Below are 17968 nucleotides of genomic sequence, written 5' to 3' on the forward strand. Positions count from 1 at the left end.
CTCCCCATATATAAACAGAAAATGAGTTTACCATTCAATTAATTTTATTGACATTAATATCCAGATTTTCACTAAAAATAATGTTTGCCTTGATTGGATTGCTAACCAAGCACAAAAACACAGCCTTTATTCCTCTCTTACCTTAATCCTCTCCACACTTGTCTTTTTTTGCTTTACATCACACGTCCCTCTAAGATCAATCTACTTATTATTTCTCTTGTTCCTATCATAGGAACATCACAAAATCAACCAACGTTTTATTCAGGAGAATACTGTTGAGGCTAGACGGTTTATATCACTCAGCTACGCATATAATTTAGCCAACTTTATATCAGTTATGTATACTGGTTTCAGCTAACCAATCATATCATGCAGATGTGCATATCACTCATGCCACTACTTCCACATTTTATTATCACTTTAAATGTTGCTTCATATGGACATAATTTGTGTGTTTTCCATCTCCTTTAATATTTATGTGGATGATGCCCCATGTTAGTAAGTCAAACCTGAGTGTGTGCAAACGCTACTTCTTGTTGCATTTCAGATTTCTGTTCTAGACTGGGTGGTAATGGCATTGTTATGTGTGACATTTGTAAAAGAAAGCATGTTCTCAACGGACCTGCCAGGCAACCTGGTTAAATACCCAATAAAGGTGTGATGCTTTCACTGTAACTGGTCTACCAAAACAGGACTCACGGTTTACCGTAACAGTCTCAATGTGGAGTTGCTTCCATTAATGCATCCTGAGATTTTCCTGGAGCAGCGGTGAACTGCATAACATTACTGTGACATGTCATTACACAGGCGTTGCAATGCAGGAACAAACCGTCAAATCTTCACCATGACCTAAGCTATCTTTCGCAACCAAAAAGGTTCAACGATGCCAAAGTTAGAGTTGTGGAAAAACAAACCACTCTTCCTCTGTCAGGCAGTCGGGGAAAAATTTACGCCTGCGCAATGCCAGGCGTCCTGCCTTGTTCACAGTACGCATGTTCTTGATCGTTTCCTGGATTCCTTGACAGCTCAAACATTCCGGAGTGAATTCGTGTCGACTGCCCAGAGTCCGCGAATTCAGATCCGTCCCAACAACGGAAAAAGCATCCAGTAATCAGGTCCTTAACGGACACTACATCATCAGCAGAAAAAGGTAAATGTCGAATATAAAGCGGCCCTATGAGTCCGGCTTGCTCTATCTGTGTCATGCCGCCGTCGGTCAGCAGGGAGCGGGCTTCAGCTCCAGGGAAAATACGCTGATGGATAGTGGAGGCCCAGTTCGGGCAGTGGCTACTTTTAACGTTCACTGAATTCCTCACAATTATTTGTAGCCAAAACTTTTTGGTTATGCGCTGCGTTTCCTTCCGGGGATACTGTCGTTATAGCCAGCCAGTCAGCTAGCAAGCAAGCTCGCAACCTTACCGAGTAAAGTCCTCGCTTGTTAGCTAGTCCAGTTTGCTAGCTATCTGTCTTAGATGGCTTTCAAACTAGTTGCCGGTTGGCTTTGTAAACGGGCGTTTTGAATGAAATTAGGTACCAATATACTGTTATTTTAACGTTATTGTCTACATGTTTAGGACATGCATATAAGGGTATTCCGAAACACACCATAAGCCATTTGCTAGTTTCATTATTTCATCGTCTAACTGGCGGGCATCCACAGATGTTGCTAATTTATCCAGCTACGTTAGCAAATTATAGCTATAGTAGCTAGGTAGCCAGTGACGTTTCCAGCTGGTTAGCTAACGATTGCTGCCTGAAAATGCAAGTAATGTTCATAACCATACCTACCGTTTCTGCGTACTGGAAGATGCGTGCTTGCTCTGTTGTATAATTTGCTAAAATAAATTTTGCTGCTTTCATGTAGCTACTGCTAGCTAAGGCTAATATTTTGGAATGTTAGCTTACGCAGCCTAAGTTAGCAAGTTTGCCGGTGTTGGTTCCCTCTCAGTTTTGGTTCAGTTCAGGATGTTTGTTTTGCGCACTCTCCTTCTTGAGTTATGTCGTTCTCAATACTGTCGCAGTATAATATAAACACAGAGGGAACCTATTTTGATATGAGGAACCCGATTTGATGAGACCGGAGAAACTCGGTAGCGGAAAAGCTAGGTACAAGTTATGTTCAGTCCAAGAGTGGTCGCCTCAGCAATGAGAAGTGTGTGCTCGGCGTAGTATAAAAAGGACGGTGCAGTCATATTTTCTTGTTTTCCAACTTTGTTAGATTTGAGGAAACCTTGTAACCACAATGTCTCTGCACCAGTTTCTCTTGGAACCTATCACCTGTCATGCGTGGAACCGGGACAGAACTCGTAAGTAAAATCTCAAGGTACTGTGAGACTTCACATTCTTTTCAGAGCCTTTATGTGACAGCACTTAAAAAAATCTCCATTTTTAACAATTTCCTATGCAGAAATTGCAATCAGCCCCAATAATCACGAAGTCCACATTTATAAGAAGAGTGGAAACCAGTGGATGAAAACCCATGAACTAAAAGAACACAATGGACACATCACAGGTATGGCTAATCTCTACCCACTGACGGGTTGTAAACAAATGTGGGAGTTTTGTTAATGCGTAGAAGACGCAGTCAGTAGGGGCAGTGCCACTGACTAAGAGTTTGCGGTGTAGGAATAATTTGTTCTTTTTGGACCTTAATCTGATTTTTCTCACCAGAATTGTAATCATTTCTAAAAGTTAAAGTGCTTAATTTGGCTTTCCGTATGAGTTTTCATTTTTTTGACATGTTAAAAAGGAGAAAGTACCTTATTTCATGGGATGTAAATAAGTGTTTAACTTCTTCCTGCTGAAGATATAAAACTGAGTTGGTGTTGTATTTGTAAAGGTGAACATACCATTTTGTCTGCATTGACATAACACTGAAATACTGTACTTAAAGATCCCAGACCCTGTTATGCTTCACCGTCAGTTGCAAAACTTTTAATTCAAGGGTTTAAGTTACAGGTTTCCCAATAAAATGCACTTGATTCTGGCATTTACAGGCATTGACTGGGCCCCCAAGAGTGACCGCATCGTGACCTGTGGTGCTGATCGCAATGCCTACGTGTGGAGCCAGAAGGATGGTGTTTGGAAACCCACCTTGGTGATTCTGAGGATCAACCGTGCTGCAACCTTTGTGAAGTGGTCTCCTCTTGAGAACAAGTTTGCTGTAGGCAGTGGAGCTCGACTCATCTCTGTCTGTTATTTTGAGTCAGAAAACGACTGGTAAGCCTTAGTGAATATTTAGGTTTGCACCTTTCAAGAGACAATTTTCAGCTGTGCAAATTAAAAACTTTGAGTGGCTGTGTACGGAATTCAGTTGGTCTTGCATGTTGTCATGTGTTGCATAACACATAAGCGTTAGTTAGCTAAGAGTTAGCTCTTTGGTATGAAGAAAGTATTTGGTGTCAACGATGTGTTTTGTTTCTTGCTTTTTATTAGGTGGGTTAGCAAACATATCAAGAAACCGATTCGTTCAACGGTCCTGAGTTTAGACTGGCATCCAAACAATGTCCTCCTGGCAGCGGGGTCATGTGACTTTAAATGCAGGTGAGAGCACCTTGGAGTGTGGATGAATATTTGGAAAGGTCTTTTGAATTTATTGATTTTTTAAATTTAAGTGACTATTATTATGTATTAATTCTGTGATATACTGCTTTGAGGTTGAAATAACTTTTTAGTTGTAAATTAAATTAAGATAATTCACTTTGTGCACATGCCTCTTGTGAAAATCTTCCAAAAAAGTGTTGATTTATCCAAAATTCCATGGCACTCATAGAAAATGATGTTCAAGCTGAAGAAATTAACAAGAAGAAATTAAAAAGCCCCTAAACCTATGCGCTGACACTGTTGAAGGCTTCATCAGGGTTATTTTTATTGACTGGAAAAGAATAAAGTCGTGCTTTTATGCTGATGAAAATTATCATGATCAGTTGAGCTACATTTCTCTTGCTCAACTGATGCTGAAAAATGAATGCTAGGCTAAAAAGTAATATCTAATGTGTGCTGAATATTATTTGTTTTGATCGTTTTCATAGGGTGTTCTCCGCATACATAAAAGAGGTTGACGAGAAGCCAGCGGCAACTCCATGGGGTTCCAAGATGCCGTTTGGGCAGGTTATGGCAGAGTTTGGGGGTGCAGGCAGTGGGGGATGGGTCCACAGCGTCTCCTTCTCTGCCAGCGGGAACCGTCTGGCCTGGGTCAGCCATGACAGCACCGTGACTGTGGTGGACGCGACCAAAGGCTCCACGTGAGTAGAAACAAAGCCTTGTGTCACCATGCACTCAGTTAGATGTCCATACAGCAGCAGTTCTCTGAGGTGATGGAAAGCCAGTTTAAATTTAGTTTCAGATTTGGATTTATCCAAATATATTTCCCATCACACAAACAGATGTCATCCTCACAGGGAAATAAAGGTGGAATCTCTATAACTCTTTTCATAGAAAGAGAGTTATTCCCCCATACTTCCTCTAATTTGAGCTGATTTTGTAAGGCTTTATGTGGTGTTCATGTGTTTTTCTGTAAACTTTAGAAAGCTGGTCCGTGTACTGTGTACTTTGTTTCAGGCTTTCCCAGCTGAAGACAGAATTCCTTCCACTTCTGAGTGTCACATTTGTCTCAGAAAACAATGTTGTTGCAGCGGTAAGAAACTTTTTATCAAACCTAAAACATGCTTTTTGAAGTCACAAGCTTGTCTGACTCACTTTTAAGAGTAATTTCCCTCTAAATTGAAACATACATGTTATTCTACCTAGTTCAGGAGATGTGTGTGTTAACAAGCGCTGTCACAAGTCTCACAGAGGAGATGTCTCCCTTTCCTTAAACAAATTTTAACAGTTGGATATGAGTGCTAAAGATTCCACCTCTGTAATGCATAGACCATAGACTGTTGCTTACTATTAATCACTGTGGCATTAATGCAGTGTGCACCTTAGAATGGCATGGCAGCTACAGAACCCATGAGGGAAGAGAGACGAAGTAATCCATTCAGGGCTTGGATCTGAGGTTTAGATTGCTATGCTTGTGTTTGTAGCGATTAAAACAAATTAAGTTTTTTGGTATGAATACCTACTATAGAAAAGGTAAGGAAAAACATTAACTCTTAGGAGGCATTCACATGCGCAGAACCAAGTTGAATTCAATGCTGCCTTCAAAGTAAGAGGTACTTTTGCTGCACTGCCTACATGACGGCTGGCCTGAATGTAAACACACGGAGAGGAGCTCAGAAAGAGCCAGACTAGAAGCGATCTTCTACAAGTGACCATCTGTTTATTATTTAATGCCTGAGACACTGAATCATGGAGCCCAGTTTGATGCAATATAAAGTTGATTGAAGTATGTTACTGAACTCGACAGATAGTGTAAATAAATGGAATCTCTTGAAAAAAAACATATAAAGAGATCATAGTCTCACTTGATTTATCACAAGATCTCATACACTTTATACTTTGTATAAATTATATAGGGAGGGTTTAGCACGGCTGAGGTCAAATTGTAAACCACCCTTTGCATTTTGCAAACTGTCCCACTGCCTCCTCTGAGAAGGACAGGTGTAAGCTGTGCCACAGTATTTAAAGACAAAACACCAGTCAGTTCCTTCAAAGCAATCTTTCGTATGTCAGCACATCCACATGCTCGGGGGTAAGTTAGCAGTACTTTACCATACTAACATGGGTTGTTATACATACATACATTTGATGTTGAAATTCAGTTTCCATTTTTTAGATAACCATTATCTGAACTTTGTTTACACTGTCTCCCAGCACCTGCTCCCAATAACGCCGTGCTGCTCTTTCCCCCTCAGGGCCACGATTGCTGCCCAATGCTGTTCAGCTGTGATGACCGTGGGACCCTGAGCTTCATCTCAAAGTTAGACATTCCAAAGCAGAGCATCCAGCGCAATATCTCTGCCATGGAGCGCTTCCGCAACATGGACAAGAGGGCCACCACTGAGGACCGCAACACCACCCTGGAGACACTGCACCAGAATAGCATCACGTAAGAGTCCAGCAGCAGCTCCTGCTTGGCCTGTTTTTAAGAGATCGTTCACATTCTGTTGGTTGATTTAGAGACATTGCATAATGAAACTAAAATATACATAATATTCTCTTCATTTACAGCCAAGTGTCTATATATGAAGGAGACAAAAGAGATTGTCGTAAATTCTGCACTACAGGAATTGATGGAGCTATGACCATTTGGGATTTCAAGGTAAACATGTCTTATTTTGTATTTTACAGAACAGCCCACAACAAGAATAAAAATATAGTTTTCAATGTATTAAAATGAGCTTTAGCTATGGCAAGAATCATTTAAGTCTTGGTATTAATCCAATATTATGACATCCTGACAGTACAACTGAATCTCTGCATTGAGTTTAAAATAATGTAAGTAAATAGACATCATACGAGCAGTTGTAAGATAAAAACTCAGCATTTACGTTCTGTATTTTGTATTCTGTAAATACACAATATTCAATTGTTTTCTAGAGTCTAGAGTCTTCAGTCCAAGGCTTACGGATCATGTGAAGGACAAGACAGTGAACTGGCATGACACAGCTCACAAGCAATGCAACTCCAAGACTGTCAAATCCATTTCTGAAAACACTTTTGGATGTGTCAACTTAAAAGAAGCACTGAAATTGGGAACTGACATGTGACATCACTGTATATTTAAAAATGCAAAAAAGAGGAAAGAAGCAGATGAAATAATGTGTGGAATGTTTGTTTTTTAACTTCAGCTGTGATTTTCTTGATTCTATACCAAAGCTGGTACCCCAGTGGGTATGGCTGCTCAGCTCCTCTGGAGGCATTGTGAAACAGTAACTTAAAGGGGGATTTTATGTAAATGGTCTGAGAGAAATAAATGAAATACATATACACTACACTCTCGGCATGGTTCCATTGTTTTCATTTTATTTTGTGCACTACATGACAATCTTCTGTGTTCATGCATTGCATCAAGGATAGATTTTATACAGGGTGTCCACAACCATAAGAATGGTGTTTCATGTTAATTGTTGTCTTAAAACTTTTTTTTTATTTAGTTTGCATTAAAGTTCTCTCAGACAATAAGATATGGCTGTCAGTGATTTTATCAAAAAACATGTTATTGGTATATTTTTAGATTTAATACTGATTTTGTTTAGTTCGTTGCCCTTCCGCTCTGATAATTTCACTGATTACTCTGCCTTCCCAGCTCTGTCTTGAAGGCTAGAGTGGAAACATGCCAGCACATCTTTGACACTGATGGAAAAACAGTGGAAAAGCCCAGCCATTCTAAGTCATTATAACAGGAGTTATGTGGATCTCAAGGGGTTGTGTCAGTGGGAACAGGAACAGTACATTAGGAATTATGTGCTTTAACAACATGTAGGAGTTCAGTATATCATTTGATACCATGCAGTACAGATGTGTAGTATTTATGATGAATAACCCTGTGTACACTCTGCAAATAGGACTTTATGTCCTTTATGTATGGAAGTTATGATTTGTCCTTGTGCTGTTCCCTGTTAGCCCACACATTGTTTAATGCTACCTGACTTACACTCTTGCAGGGAAAACAATTCAGCAAATCCTACGTCACCCAAAAAAATCAGTAAGAGTTGAACTGGAATGTTTGGTAACAGGACTGCACTTGAATGTACCTTCAGGGCAAAGGCTAATATGTACTGTTAAAGAGCTAAAGCGTAGTTATTTCTGGCCATGTGCTCATTCACTTACTGGATTCTATGTTGGGGGGAGTTCGCTTTGCATAATGCTTGAGTGGCAAGCTTTTGATTTTCATTTCTGTAGGGGACTTTAATTATTACTGCGAAGGAAATGTATTCAGATTCAGAATAAATTGGTGAAATGGTAGTATTATGAACGTCATGAACAGTGTATATCATATGAAGGAGTAAAAAGCCATCCATTTCAAAAGCATATCAATAGCCATGGTTTGTCAGAATGAATACATACCAGCTGTTGACAAAACGTGTTTTTCAAAAATGGATCAAAGTCAGTTTGACAAAAGTGCCTCCAAACGTTCTTCACCAAGTAAAGAATGCCTCATCTATAATTTTTTGAAACATCCAGCCTCACAAGGTCAGTGTTATTGAAGTTCAGCTTCTTCAGGGAGTTGCCACTGTGAAAACAGCTTTACCTTGTTTAAAGATGCTGACAAAGAAAGGCCTGTGCTGTACAGCAGCTGCTCTGGGGAGTCTCCACAAACATCTGAGCACTAGGCGCCAGTCTCTGCAGTGAGCATGGCCAGACTGAAGTGGCATTAATGCACCTCTGATAGGCTCAGCATGGGGAAGACTTCCCACTGAGCAAATTCACTAAAGGCTCAGCTAAGGACAAAAACTTTATTCAGACCAGTTCCACTTTAAAAATCTGGTTGCGTTCATCTTCATTTCAAAGCCACAAAATGGCAGCGCTCCAATGTCTTGTATAATGATTGATCTGTGATCTAAATGACTTTACTCTGGGGAATATCAGCATCAATATCAACGATGCTCAGAGTTTGATGTTGTCTTCTATGATGTGCTATGATACGTATCATACATTTAGGTTAGCTGGTTTTCTGTTTCAAATTAGCTTCAGAGCAAGATAAATGCAAGCTTTGAATCATCTAAATGATCGCTATTTGCAATTAGAGAGGTAGAATCTGCACTTAGAAGTCATGACATGTCGTAACTTGCATATTGGTAAATAAACTGAAATTAAATTTCAAGAAAAAGTCATCATGTTTGAAATTTTGTTGAAAAGCATTGAGGCATTAAGTCATCCAGTCATGTGCATGAAAGCAAAACATTTTATTTGCAATATTTGACTCCATGATTTTGGCCACAATGTCTAGATCTAGTTTAATGTCTCTAAAGTATATACACCATAGCTGATACAGACCAGAAAGCCAAGCCTTTAGATCAAGCATCCAGTTAAGGATCCAGGCAAAAGGGTCTGCATGAATTATACACTGAGGCCAGGGGTTACATTTTTGCTGACATGAAGGTATGAGGAGTTAAACTACTGGCCCTCCTCGCCGGCTGAAAGCCGCCCACACAAGGAAGTGGTTCCATGTCTCAGGCAGGAAAAGGGAAGTGGAGCAGTTTGGAGAAGTTTTCTTCAGTTCATTCAGAGCTCAGCCAGTGTTCGTGTGGACTGCTCAGAGTCCATGAACAGAGGCTCCTGTTTCACATCTCATCTAGCCTGTTTTCCACCTCAGCTTTCTGTAGTTTGAAGGGTAAGTTTGCTTCTCTCTCTGTATTCCTTCAGATACACTGTTGTGCACAGTGCTATGCATGATACATGTTTACAGTATGAGAACTTAGAAGTGCAAGACATTTGTAAAATGCCTCATGAAGCTTCTTCCTCAAAGTGCTTTCATCATTTTTTAAACTATGTACTCTGAAAGACAAAAAATCTTTTGTTTACATTTTAGCCTATTTTATCCATTTAAAACTGAAACTTTGTTAGTAGTTAGTACTCTGTTAGTAAAAAATGGAATTGAAATATTTAATGCTCGCTAATATACAACTCCAAGGTCTGCACTGTTAGATGCTTATGATTGGACATGACAGTAGACTGCTGATGTGTTCACTTGGCAGAAACAGTAATGAGCATTACTGAAACATGCCAGAGGCACAGCAATTCATTTAAATGTGAATGTGTAGTATATGTACAAGTCACGCTTACTATTAGTGAAACAATGGCAGTTTCACACACAAAAATGATTAACAAAGCAGACAAATCATAAAAGTTTGGATTGATCTGCAATGTGTTGATGCTGGTGTGAATATCTATGACTTACTTTTGACATGTCACATTCCAGGCTGATCTGGTTTTAATTAAGCGGGCAAGTGGAAAATGCAGACCTGAACATTGTGGCATGTTTATTACCCATACCAGGAAGAGTTCAGAATTTGTTTTATTCGAGACACTTTACTTTAGACACAAATGCATTTGCTTTACAGTCTGTCACATTCACAACTTCTGCTTTCGACATCGGCTTATGGAAGTGCTTTTGCACAACCCATTTGGTGTCGAAACTACGGTAAATTACCATAATTGCACTTCATACCATCAGGGTTTTGAGGGGTTTACTAAATGATTCCTTTTTTTCTATAGCTATAGAAATTCTTTTATAATAATGATCTCAGGGAACAAGCATTTGGATTTTCAGTTAAAGCTGTAAAAATTTGAAATATTCTTATGGGGTTATTCACTATGATGTGGCTATGTCATATTGTGCAGCCTATCTGATGAAAGCAGGACAGCCCAGACCCTCACCAAAGATTGCAATCATTTCAATGCTATATTAAATGTCCATTAATTGAACTGAAATATCATCAGCAACAATAAAGTGGGATTTAGAATTTAGGGTCAATGTTTTTCTGGTTTCAGTCATTCAGCTTCTCATATTTCAAAAAATATGTCCTCTGTGTAAAATAAACATTCAGCCATCATTAATGCCTCGCTTTCTGATAATTGTATGCTGATCATTAATGAAGCCATAATTAATGCTGGTAATTGTATTTCAAAGCATTGTATTACAGAGTTTCATTTAGCTGTCTTTAATCCACAGTGTCATCGACCATGGCTTACCACAGTTTTCTGTTGGAACCTATCAGCTGCCATGCCTGGAGCAAAGACAGAACCCGTGAGTGTACACATGACCGTGCTCAGAAAAGTTGCTTTCTGATTGGTATGAAAGGTTTCAGAGGTGACCAAACAGCATGATTTCTCTCAACATGTCAATGTCAGCAGGCAACTATTACATCAGACACAGCGTTAAATATAGTCTGGGGGACAGCCATGTAGTTTGAGGTATTTCCTCTGGAACGGCATGCAGATACGGGCAAGGAGTCAGCTTTTTATGGAGTTTTCCTACATTTCCTTGTTGCTGGAGCCTTGGGACTGGAACAAATCAAGTGCAATAGACTGGAATCTCTTTTCATGCCTGCGCTGTGGTATATGCCCAGATCAAGGTCTTTCCGTTTGTCCCCTCCTTAAAATGTCAAAAGAGCCAGCATCAGAGGTAAACACGGCTCTTTGTTTGAGGGGAAAAACACATTGCAGTGAAGCAACTGTTCTGAAGCAGTCAGTTACATCAGAGCCACTTTTTCTACCTTTTCCTCTGCATATTTTCCTAACTTACATAATGGTACAAAGAAATGGTAGGATTCTCAAGTGAGGTTTGGAGGCAGACAGGCATCTGAAGAACTGTAAAATGAGTTGGTTTATGTAAGTCATATTCCCTCATATTCTGCCATCTGGCGTGCAGTGTCTCTCGCATGCCTGGTTATCTGTGTTGAGCAGATTTCTGCTGATGGACGCATGTGTTTTCACTCTGGCCGGAGTTGGAGGATCACAGAGCTACCTCCAGCTCCTTCTCTGCTCTTCTTTGCAACACATCTGGGATCCACCCAGAAAGCCAAGATACATACCTTTCCCCTGAGCTGTAGTCTCAGCTCCATTACACACTCTGGGTGTGGAACAGAAGAAAGGAAACAAACAACAAGCAAAGAAGAGTCAAGTGATTTTTTTATGGTTTTCAGGACAGACTCTTCCCAAATGAACACCAGTCCCTGAGGTGCCTGAGAGTCTGTTCATGAAATAATGTAAATAAACTGGCTCTGGAACAAGGTCCCCAGCATGTGAGCTTGCCTTTGTTGCAGTATTTGGTTGTAGTTGCACAAAGTGGGGCTTTCTTTTCTTGAAAATGTGTTTGGATCCAGCAATGCATCAAATTCCAAAAACAGCAAACCAATAGTCAAAGTCAAAATATACTTTTAGTTGGCAGAAAAATTAAAGTTTATCACATTAGAGAGACATCTGATGTGGTAAATCTTGGCCAAAACAAAATGCTTCTTTTTTAAATAGGGGAGTGAGTATCTTTACTGCATTATCCTGAATTTATTGAAGATCTAAAGATTTCTAAAGTTATATTGTTTTGTTAGACTCTAAAAGCAACTTGTAAAAGAGCTCTTTGTCTGATTGTGTGTATTGATTTTGAAGCTGCTATGCTGGGAGCAAGGTCATGTTTTCTCATCCTCTGTTTAAATACTTAGTTTTCTTTAGTTTGGAAACTTGATTTTTCCCAGAATCACATTTGTATATGTGAAATAAATCTCCACTACTAGCAAAATGCTAACCTTTAAATGCATTGCTGTATTTATACCTTCAAGAAATTGCACTGTGTCCTAACAACCATGAAGTCCATATCTACAAGAAGGAGGGAGCCAAGTGGAGGAAGATCCATGAGCTGAAGGAGCACAATGGCCAGGTTACAGGTAAAGACACACTGGCTGCTGACACAGGACAGCGTGAGGTCCTGCTGAAGCACCTGACAGCGCATAAATCAGTGTGTCTTCTCCTCTGTCCTAGGCATCGACTGGGCTCCAGAGAGCAACCGAATTGTCACCTGCGGCACCGACCGCAACGCCTACGTGTGGACGCTGAAGGGCGACACATGGAAGCCCACCCTGGTCATCCTCAGGATCAACCGTGCTGCCCGCTGCGTCAAGTGGTCTCCCCAGGAGAACAAGTTCGCTGTGGGCAGTGGCTCCCGTCTCATCTCAGTCTGCTATTTTGAGCAGGAGAATGACTGGTGAGCACAGCGCACAAGAGGTTCACGCTCAGCCAGAGTAACCCATGAAGGGTTAAAGGCACATCATTTTGCTGGTGGTCTTCTGAAGAACTAATGTGCTTCAGGACTGCTGATGTGCTTTGCAGCCACAGGTAGTCTCTTTCCCCTCTCAGTCTCGCCAACCGCAAATGCAATACTGCCATCTGTTACCCAATCTGTGTCATACCCAGGGTGTATATCTGATTTCAAAGGCATTTCATTACCATTATTTCCTGTAATGTACAAACTAGATGACATCCTATTCTAAGATACGTATTTTAATAGATCATAACAGGAATGCCGTATACTGTAATATGAGTAAATTCTTTCTTTAAGTGCCTCATAAATACTACATTATTTTCTTCCAAAATGACCTATCAACATTTGTGTTATATATGTGTGCAAACCCAAAATTATGTGGCATAAAGGTGTTTTATGCTGAGATTTGGTGCTAAAGAAGTACATATTGGAGATGCACTCCAGGAGCCCATGGAGCTATCATGGGCTCCTCTCCAGGGGTCCTATTACATGTGGGATTATGTGTCAGGTAATACAGTGTATTTACACCCTGTATTTATACAATGTGAACTCAGCACAGTGTATAACTTGTGGCATCAGTGTCATGTAATCCCCTTGCTCAATCATTACTGTTCATCACAGCTTAATGCAATGCCATTTGCTATGTTTGCACCTCATCCTATATGACCTTTGAATAAATTATACATGAGCTGCATTAAAAACGTTTTTCTGTTCTTTGGATCCAGGTGGGTTTGTAAGCACATCAAAAAGCCAATCCGCTCCACAGTGCTCAGTTTAGACTGGCATCCCAACAATGTGCTTCTGGCTGCTGGATCCTGTGACTTCAAGTGCAGGTAAACTTAGACTCACTGAGCATGTCACAAAATAATGGACCAGTTTAGAGGATGCCCTTGAAGGAAATAAAACAACATGGACTGAAAACTGCAGACTTTGGATGTGTGGTCTTTCATCTTGAGATATTGTGACTCCTCTGTTTCCAGGATTTTCTCCGCCTACATCAAAGAGGTGGAGGAGAAGCCCGCCCCCACACCTTGGGGTTCTAAGATGCCTTTTGGGGAGGTGATGTTTGAGTCCAGTGGCACACTTGGCTGGGTCCACAGCGTGTGCTTCTCTGACAGTGGGAACCGTGTGGCCTGGGTCAGCCATGACAGCACTGTGGCTGTGGCTGATGGTGGGAAGACCACTGTGTGAGTTCCTTGGGAGCAATAGTAAGATATACAAGATATACCAGCTATAAATTTACAGATATAAAATTTTAATTAAAAAAATTCAGTACTTTTTGTAATGTTAGTCCCCAATCTACAATCTACAGTTCCCACAGAATTAAGTCATGATACCTACTTTGCATGCATTCCTTGGAAGATGTTGATGTACTTACTGATATTCCAGACGAGTGGTCCAGAATATCCAGAATAAATGAAGTATAAAGTACTTCATTTCCCAGTTAATTTCAGTCCATAATAGTGATTTAGGCCACACCATGACATTAGCAAGATATATTCTAAATCCTAAATTCTAAATGTAACTATTTTTCTCAAATACAAACTTTTGTGGAAATATTTACTAGACACAAAAGGGTGGTCCACATAGCCATTTTAAATTTAAATATTAGATATAATATTTTAATGTCCCATTTAAACAATTTTACCCAAGCTTCGAGCTCTTGTGTAATATTGAGATGTGAATGTTTCTGCTGCTTATTATTTTTTAACCCTTTCTCTACAAAGTGTTTTTTTTTTTTGTTTGTTTGTTTCTGCTCCATCAGTGTCAACAGTCTGACCTCAGAGACGCTTCCCCTCCTGTGTGTGACATTCATCACTGAAAACAGCTTGGTGGCAGCGGTAACCACAAGCCTGCTGGTCCCTTCCCTTCTTGGTTCATTAGACCAGCTGCAGTGCCTCTGTGATTTCAACACTGCTGCATGTGTTCCAGGGCCATGACTGCTATCCCGTGCTCTTCGTCTATGATGCTGACAAGGGGACCATCACTTATGGTGGGAAGCTGGATGTGCCAAAGCAGAGTGCCCAGCGAGGGATAACCGCTAGGGAGCGCTTCCAGAACCTGGACAAGAAAGCCACCTCTGAAACCAAGGAGACTATGCTGGAGTCTGTGCACAAGAACAGCATCAGGCAAGGGCCTCTAAAAATTACATTATTCTGTGGTCAGACGTTTCCTATCAAAATACAAAAGACTAAAACTAAGTCTCTACCTTAACCCCTAAGCCTGTCAATATTATTGAAATGAAAACTTCATATGGAATTTCATAAGGACAACATATGAGAACTAGCTGAAATTTCTTTGTGTAAGAATATGGTATATGAACATTTTTACCTATGGATCTAGAGGTTTTGAAAGGCTTGAACCATAGCTCATAAAAAATACAGCTGATGTCTGTGGACCATGTAATGTTTTACTAACCATTATTGTATGGGACTTCAGCCAAATCTCTGTTCTCGAGGGTGGGAAAGCTAAGTGTGCTAAATTCTGCACCACTGGCATGGATGGAGGGATGGCTATTTGGGATGTCAAGGTAAGACCTGATGTGATGCCTTGGAATTTTTTTTAATAAATCACCATTACTTTGATTAAAGTAAAAGTATAAAATTTATGTAAGCTATATGTTAATTACATTTTCAGTTTTAATCTACTTCATGCATACTATAAATGTTGTAGTGACACAAACCTGGCTGGAAATTGGAGGTAATAGTTTAAGGCTACACACCCTCTGACAGCACTTACTTGCAATGTGGCAGTGTTTCCCACAATGGCCCTGGCACTAATGATTTAGTATCTGTGTAGCTAATTGCCTAATCCTATTTAAAGTACTTTTGTGAGTCACTTTGGATAAGAGCTCTAGTCAAATGAATAAAAGTAAAATGTTTTTTTTTTTCTGTTTCAGACTCTGGAATCTGCCATGAAAGATCTGAAGATAGTTTGACTCAGGTGTGTTCAAATGCAAAATAGTATATAAGTGCCTATTTGTATACTGATGCAATAGAGTCACAACACAGTTTTGCACAGTTGGGGAATAAACCAAATCCAAGTAAGAAAAAGTAACATTATATCTGAATATCTCTGTGACAGAATCATAATAAGGATGCATATTTATGAATCATTTTGAAGAGGCTAGGTCTGTCAACACCTCCAGATACACTTCAGACTACAACCAAGAGGTTTGAAACCAAGATCTTCCAAGCCCACACTTAATCTTCTTGAATATGACTGAGGTCAAGGCAAACTTGAAGACGCAGCATCAAAACTGTTGCCACTTTAAAAAGATATTATAATTTGAAATATAACTTAGTTTATTAAACCTTGATCCCATTGAAGCTGTTTATAATTGTGATATGCAGATTTATTAATCCTGAGACATATATGATTGTTCAAGTCAATGCCATGTTAGTTTGTCCATGTGTTACTAAAGAAAAATCTTCAAGGAGAGCGGATATATATTCTAAGTAGCTATTAGATGCTGAAGTTGATTTTTCAATGCAAATACTGTATGCTGGACATAGTTTTCAATAAAATAGTGTTCAGTTAACTGTAAATAATGAGTCCTGCTTTCCATGAATTTCATTTTTATTTTATTTATCTTTAAAACCCCATGATGCTAAGCTGTGTACTTAATGGTAGAATTGCACCTCTTGTGTGATCCATATGCATAATATGGGAGTGTGCCTCCACAGAAATCATCAAACAGGATGTCAAAAGCAGAAATAATGAGAGGTAAAGCACAAGGATTTAACAGACCAAGTGTTTCAGCATTTGAGCCTTAATTACATTATTTACTTTGAAAAGCAGTCTTTAACTACTGAAGCAATAACAGACTTCAACCCTTTCAGCTTTGGCTTTTTTTCCAATGTGTAATAAGTGGACACTGTCAAAACTTTGAAGAAACCAAGGCCTTTCACATACATGGAATTGTTTATTTTCCACAGAAAATTCCCTCTGCATCAGTTTCAGGGAACAATTCACATTTTTGTACAGAAAGCATTAGAAAACAGTTATGTAAGCTTAGGGCTGGATAATCCATTGGGTGCTTTGGGGTGGAGGGATAACTTAGGTCAGTCATTCTATGACTTCAGAACATACCTAAGTGAACCGCTTCTATTGAAACAGGCAAACAGGCAACACACATTCTCACTCTATCATTTGTCGGCAGTACTAGTCTATAAATTAATGCAATTAAACAGTTTCTGAAGGAATATGTGTGACAATTAATGAATTTACCCAATTCAAAACACCCAGGTCCACATTCAGTCTGGTCTAATAAATGTAACAAAATACAAAGATAGTGGAAATGTACAAAACCAGATTTACAAAACCTGCCTTGAGCAAATTAGAAAAATGAACATTTTTCAATACCTGTCAACTGTGCTACATCGCTGAATACATACAGTGTTACGTCTCATGAAGGATTTATGACTGTGGTATTATCTTATTCAATCCACTCTCATAGCTTCTGCCCACAGCAAAATGCTCCAAAAGTGTTTTCCATGCAAGCCACTCACATTTCAACAGTTTTGATGATTAATGCTTACACAGAAGCAGAAGTTATATTTGAGAAAATATAGAATAAAAACATTCTAACAGAATTTAAGAGGAGGCAGCACTTTTCTCTTTTTCAGTATTTTTCTCTTTTTTTGAAGCACCTGTTTCTCAGCAATAATTTGTTAATAAGATTCCCAATAGCACTAGAGATAAACTAGCTATATTTTCACATTTGAATGCAGTTTTTCTACCCACTGCAAATTTGGTGGAAGATTGGACAGATCACTAATGCAAGTTTCATTTCCAGATTAACACACAGCATATGATTTACCACATTTTGACTGTGACATAACACCAGTATGTGCAGAATAAGAGCTTCTACATACCTGCACAGGGATATTACCAACATGCTCTTCAACTACAGGCCGCCTAGGCTTTTAAAACTTCTATACCTCTTGACCATTCCAAGAACCCTGAGATTAAGTATGAATATCCATGTGTTAATATGAATATTTGACATGTTGTCTACCTGCTGTGAGCATAATCCACCAATACTTTAAGAGCAGACTATTCCCAGGGATTGCAATTGTAATATTACCCCTTCACAACATGTCCTTTCGCATAAGACACTTCTCTACCTTGGCTCTACTTAATGACTAAATGTGCCTATGCCAAAGTTTAGATCTTGCCGTACTGAAAATTACAATCACTGCATGTGTGCTTACCAAAACAAGATCTTCCAAAGTAATCTTAGGCTTAAACAAGGCATATAATTAGGCTAATACTTTTTTTTTTTCTTTTCATTTCAAGGAAGCTGGCGTAATCACCCACTGA

At 39.4% G+C, this 17968-nt stretch overlaps 2 protein-coding genes across 2 annotated transcripts; both read left to right on the forward strand.

The window, feature by feature from the left end:
* Positions 1 to 936: 936 nt before the first annotated feature.
* Positions 937 to 6976, forward strand: LOC118777751 (actin-related protein 2/3 complex subunit 1A). Its single transcript, XM_036528894.1, has 10 exons — positions 937 to 1150; positions 2219 to 2306; positions 2408 to 2512; positions 2997 to 3219; positions 3436 to 3543; positions 4032 to 4244; positions 4561 to 4636; positions 5799 to 5992; positions 6115 to 6205; positions 6484 to 6976. Exons 2-10 carry the CDS (start codon positions 2243 to 2245, stop codon positions 6520 to 6522), a joined length of 1113 nt encoding a protein of 370 aa, XP_036384787.1. The 5' UTR covers positions 937 to 1150; positions 2219 to 2242; the 3' UTR covers positions 6523 to 6976.
* A 2147-nt stretch (positions 6977 to 9123) lies between these two features.
* LOC118782562 (actin-related protein 2/3 complex subunit 1B-B) lies at positions 9124 to 16030 on the forward strand. The gene is made up of 11 exons (XM_036535915.1): positions 9124 to 9220; positions 10562 to 10636; positions 12165 to 12269; positions 12364 to 12586; positions 13369 to 13476; positions 13624 to 13830; positions 14409 to 14484; positions 14576 to 14772; positions 15083 to 15173; positions 15543 to 15586; positions 15728 to 16030. The coding sequence occupies exons 2-10, from the start codon at positions 10573 to 10575 to the stop codon at positions 15579 to 15581; spliced, it is 1110 nt and encodes a 369-aa protein (XP_036391808.1). The 5' UTR covers positions 9124 to 9220; positions 10562 to 10572; the 3' UTR covers positions 15582 to 15586; positions 15728 to 16030.
* Positions 16031 to 17968: the final 1938 nt, after the last annotated feature.

This window comes from Megalops cyprinoides, chromosome 1, assembly GCF_013368585.1.
Source record: "Megalops cyprinoides isolate fMegCyp1 chromosome 1, fMegCyp1.pri, whole genome shotgun sequence".
Lineage (NCBI taxonomy): Eukaryota > Metazoa > Chordata > Actinopteri > Elopiformes > Megalopidae > Megalops > Megalops cyprinoides.